Here is a 5,000-nt window from a genome sequence, read left to right as displayed (position 1 = left end):
AATCAATGATCATTAAACCTTGACGATAAACAAATGTCGAACGGTGATAACATAAATTTATATCTGCCGACAGGATTTCGCAAAATGCATAGAAGATCCAGAAGTGTATCGTATCTTGATGATGACATTTTAAAGTCACTGAGTCGAGATAGTGATCAGAAGGTTAACGATTGACAGAATTATCCAAGGAAAAGCTCGATTTTCCTTGGTCAACGGTGCGAAAACGTTTAAAACTTATTGGCAAAACAAACAGAACGGATATTTGAACAGCGCATTAATTGTCTGCCGAGCAACAACGAGCAGAGATAAACAATTCGCAATTATTTGCTGACAAGGTACAGATATGAACCGTTTCTCAAATTTTGTTGTAACGAGAAATGAATCTTTTATTCATTAATTCATTATGAGCTATTCAAACTGTGTGAAACTATCACGGCTAATGTTTATTGCCAATAATTGGATAGATCGAAAGATAAACTTAATGAATTACGATCAGTTTTAATCGATTGAATTTTCGAGTTAAACTCGAAAGTTCTTAGTCATATTATTATACTGATTTAGCAATTACCGATCATTAACTCTTTTAAGCCTCTGGAGTGTAACATTCGTAGCAAAAAAAAAATTTCAAAATTTAACCTAAGTAATGTAAAGCCATCTTAACAGGTTTTTTTTTTCCATTCGAAATCCGTACATGTTTTTAAAAAGTGAATTTGAAAAATGGTTCATTAAATGGGAAACTATCCTGAGTGAAGAATGAAATTATATTTTGAATTGATACTTAAAAACTTTTATGAAGTAATAAAGCTTTTTTTCTTTTTTTAAATAAAAAATATTTGATTATTTTTCAAACCCTTCCTCCCCTAATATTTATTTATTACACTTTCAACATTTCACCTTTGTATTTACTTTAATCTATTTCAAAAACGATATTATTTATATCTTAAATTTGTCAAACCTTTCAACTAACTTTTTCCTGTATTTGTTTTATTGCCTTCCATTTTTTTTGTTTTATATCTTTCTTTTTGCTTTCTTTTCTCCTTTTCCTTTTTTACGAACTATTCCAATCATTTCTCCAAGTCCATCGATGATTCGAATCATTCCAAACACGTGGAGTGTCATGGAAAACGATTCGCTATTTATATCTGCATTTCTATTGGTCGCTCCATCTTGTTATGCGCACGCACGCCGCCATGTTGCCATCATCACTGGCGGCCGCCATTTGATTGAAAAAAATACAACAATGCATGTTTGTCAAGTGACTTAAACGATTCGTTTGATTACTATATACTTTTATTTTCTCTCTTTTTTATCCCTTCTTTTTACGTAAAATAGAACTTTTATCTATTATTTTATTTTTACTAGCTTTTGACAAATATTACTACTAATCTCGTTGTAATACAAATCGATTTTATTTTCTCGTTCGAAAGCCGATTATACCTTGTCATTTTTTTTCTCTTTTCCTATCTTTTTTCTTTTTTTTTTTTTCTGCACCGATGGATCACGAGATCCTTTAAGTTTACAAGATGATCAGTGGCACGGACAAACCTTGACATGGTCTTCTAAGAAGATTAAACTTATAAGATTTCCCACAAATCGTCTATAATTCGTTGTATATCTAATCTACCAACATACATTTTTCAATGATGAAAACACTTTTATTCGCGATTGTTGTTATTATTCTTATTATTATTTCTTATCGACTCGATTTGTCGTTTGACACAATTGACACGTTTCCACGTTTCCCGGTATTTCGACGGCAATGCTGTGTTCTTTTACTGTATCGAGAAATAGAAAATTAAGATTAGGATTAAGAAATTAATTATTATTACTTCTTTTTTGGTTTCCATTAATTACCGAAATCCTCGATGTACAAATTCTCTCTTAATTGTTTAAATATTTCCGAAATTTCTTTGTAATAATCGAAATCTTTAAAAAATTCGATTATCCTTCCAAAACCTTCGTGCAATGTTACCAATCTTCTGCAACAACAACAACAACAACAACAACAACAACAATAAAACAACGTTTTAGTTTAAGAAGAACGTTCACTTTTTTTCAATGGATATACGAGATTTAAATAGATTGTTAACCTCAAAATTAATAGAAACGATAATGTGTATATTATTTTTCTTTAACGTACGCGTTCACGACTTTCGGTAATCTTACGTCCAAAATTTGTTTACTCTCTTGATAATCCTCCAAGATAATATCATACTGTCGACGTAATTTTTCTAATTGCGACGGTGACAATTTAGATTTGTTAAGAAAATTTTGAAAATTTTTCGCAGCAATCGAAAAATCTTCTTTCCTTGATTTATGTTCCTCCAATAAAATACGTAATTGTTTGGACATATTCATACTCTTCAAACAGTGTTCCTTTAAATCTTGTAAGAATGACGAACGAAATTTCTTTTTATTCTCTATCTGATAAATCCAATCGTTATAAGAATAAATATTAATATATAAATCATTTGCTGTTAAATTTTCTACCTGTTGTATATGTCCTGTTAAAAATTTTAAACTCGTTGAATTATCGGTCAATGATGAACGATTATTAATTAACAAATGTCCAATGTCTATCGTCCTTTGAACAGCTAGATTGGTTACTTGTAAGGATTGTACGAAATGGATCAACGCCTCAAGTGCATTGCTGACAAGATCCAACTGTTGTATCAAAACTGCTTGCCTGTCATCGCCTAAGGCTTCCTCAACCTGACTTCCAATCAACCTTAATTCCATGTTTTCTCTTGTTCTTTGTGAACGTAGTCTACTCGATCTCTGTTTGGGTAACACGTAAAGTATACATATTTATCTACAAAATTTCATTATATATCCTATCATCTCTCTCTCTCTTTCTTTCTCTCTAAACTCTCATTCGCTGTCATTTTCAAAAGAATACGTGCATTCAAATTATTGCCTTGATATCGTCGTTGATCAAATACTTGGTCGATTTTTTTTTTTTATTATAATGATCCTGACACAAACAACAGTCCATTGAATAATCCTCCCCAGAAGTTACACGCTGTTGAATAAAATCTATGTCGTCTTCCTCCGAGGTCGCTGGCAAATATGAAAAATGATGTCTGCTCAATAAAGGCTCGCTCCAACGTTTTTGTTGATACTTTCGAGACATTTTTACAATATTTAATCTTTTTCTCAGAAAAGGATTAAATATTCAATCTTTTTCCTAAAACACGTAAACGCGATTGCGATGATCATTAGCACGTTTTTATATTTCGAATTTCCCGCCAACTTCTTTTTTTTGTTTCTTTTTTTTTTGACTTACTAAATCCACGACAGTGATCATTTTTTTTCTTTTTTTTTTTTTTAAATACGTATACGTATTTTTCTTCTAATCGATGTAAATCTTTCGTCGATACGTTGATAATAAATATTACAATAAATTTATATTACATTGAATCATCATGAAATGAAAGAGGAAAAAAAACAAAGAGGAAGAAACAAATAATTAGATGTTTAAATTATTTTTCTACAGGTTGATTGTATACAAAGCAATAATTATTTATTTAAGATCGACTTTGAATAGATCAAATTAAAAAGAGACTGATGTAATTGTATACATTTGTAATGACTTTTTTTTAAGGTTATGTTGATCAATTCTAATAGAATGACGTATTTACGATGGATAAAAAAATGATATATGTTTAATACGATATTCGATTGTTCTATGCTACAGTAATATCTCAAAAAAGAAAAAAAAAAGAAGAAAAAAAAAGAAGAAAAAAAAAAGAAGAAAAAAAAAAGAAAAAAAAATTCTAATAATAAACAAAAAAAGGCTTTGTATCTTTATGTATATTAGAAAAATTAAATCGTGGTGAGAGTTAAAAAAAAAGACTATAGAGAGAAAAAAAATATAAGTGTAAATTTCGAGAATGTCAATATTATATTGCATATATATATATATATATATATATATATATATATATATATATATATATATATATATTTATTTTGTTTATTATAACCTAAAAATGTTGATAATACACTACTACACTGTTCGATAACATTCTTCTTCTATTAAGCTCAAGTATAGAATGCTTTGGTTATCTCTTTTTTTTTCTTTAAAATGTTTTTTTTTTCTTTTTTATTTATGTATATATATATTTTTTTTTAAATATATTTTCTTCGTGTATTATATATTGTCGTTCTCTAATTATGTATAATAAAATTATAACCCGACTATATCCAAAGAACGTGTATGATTATTAAGTGTCATTGGAAATATTACTTGGAAAGAGGGATGATGATATTCAAACCTCTTAAAAATCATTTTTCTTATTTTTCTCTCGTTTTTTTAATAATTTTTTTTTCTTCTCTCTCTCTCTCTCTCTCTCTCAATCTCTCTCTCTCTTTCTCTCTCACTCTCGTTTTTTGTTTGTTCTTTTTTTTTCTTTTTTTTTTTCCCCTTCAAATATTAAATGCAAATCGTTCGGTCAGATAAAAATTGTACGCAGTATAAAGGGCATTATATTATAAGAGAAAGTTTTGACACACATCTAATTAAAATTAATCGTACGATTTTAAAGATTAATTTTGTACCCCATGGCAGTAACATGTTGATTTCCAAACTTAAACGTACACACACATACACACACACACACTCTCTCTCTCTCTCTCAGAGCTCTATCATTATATAAATATCGTTTTTTTTCCCTTTTTTTCTTTTTCTTTTCCTTTTTTCAACTCAACAAAATACATTTATATTATTTCGTTATCATTGAATACATTCGATAAAAGACAATATAGTACATGGTACTCGTTAAACTTAGAAAATCAAGGCACAACTTTATACTCCACTTTTAATTATATTTCGACTTTTGAATCTAATGACAATTTTGAACGATGGTTGATGTGTAATTTGGAAGTTCAACTAATTGAAATTTATTAAGTTCATTTGAATTCTGAAATAATATATTTCATGTATGTTTTTCTGTAAATATATATATATATATATATATATATATATATATATATATATA

General features: G+C 28.4%; 2 protein-coding genes and 1 long non-coding RNA gene across 7 annotated transcripts in view; 1 reads left to right on the top strand and 2 right to left on the bottom strand.

The window, feature by feature from the left end:
• Positions 1 to 746, top strand: part of LOC118441507 (uncharacterized) — a 1,416-nt gene extending 670 nt beyond the window's left edge. For both annotated transcript variants that reach the window (XR_014982754.1, XR_004838123.2), the window contains exon 2: positions 74 to 746. This is a non-coding gene — a long non-coding RNA (uncharacterized LOC118441507). The remainder of the gene's footprint in view (positions 1 to 73) is intronic.
• Positions 747 to 1,230: 484 nt separating this feature from the next.
• On the bottom strand, positions 1,231 to 3,716 carry LOC118441504 (uncharacterized). The gene is given in 5 exon segments (XM_085660401.1): positions 1,231 to 1,775; positions 1,855 to 1,979; positions 2,141 to 2,424; positions 2,491 to 2,778; positions 2,900 to 3,716. Coding segments are annotated over 5 exon segments (1,020 nt in total). The 5' UTR covers positions 3,134 to 3,716; the 3' UTR covers positions 1,231 to 1,686.
• Positions 3,717 to 4,990: 1,274 nt separating this feature from the next.
• Amph (amphiphysin) overlaps positions 4,991 to 5,000 on the bottom strand; it is a 35,198-nt gene continuing 35,188 nt past the window's right edge. For all 4 annotated transcript variants that reach the window (XM_085660111.1, XM_085660112.1, XM_085660109.1 and 1 more), the window contains one exon: positions 4,991 to 5,000. This exon is cut by the window's right edge and continues 2,619 nt beyond it. The gene's annotated coding sequence lies outside the window, so the exon portion shown is untranslated.

The sequence above is a fragment of the Vespa mandarinia genome, chromosome 11 (assembly GCF_050613455.1).
Source record: "Vespa mandarinia isolate Hongniang chromosome 11, ASM5061345v1, whole genome shotgun sequence".
Classification (NCBI taxonomy): domain Eukaryota; kingdom Metazoa; phylum Arthropoda; class Insecta; order Hymenoptera; family Vespidae; genus Vespa; species Vespa mandarinia.
This window is presented reverse-complemented; position numbering and strand designations above follow the sequence as displayed.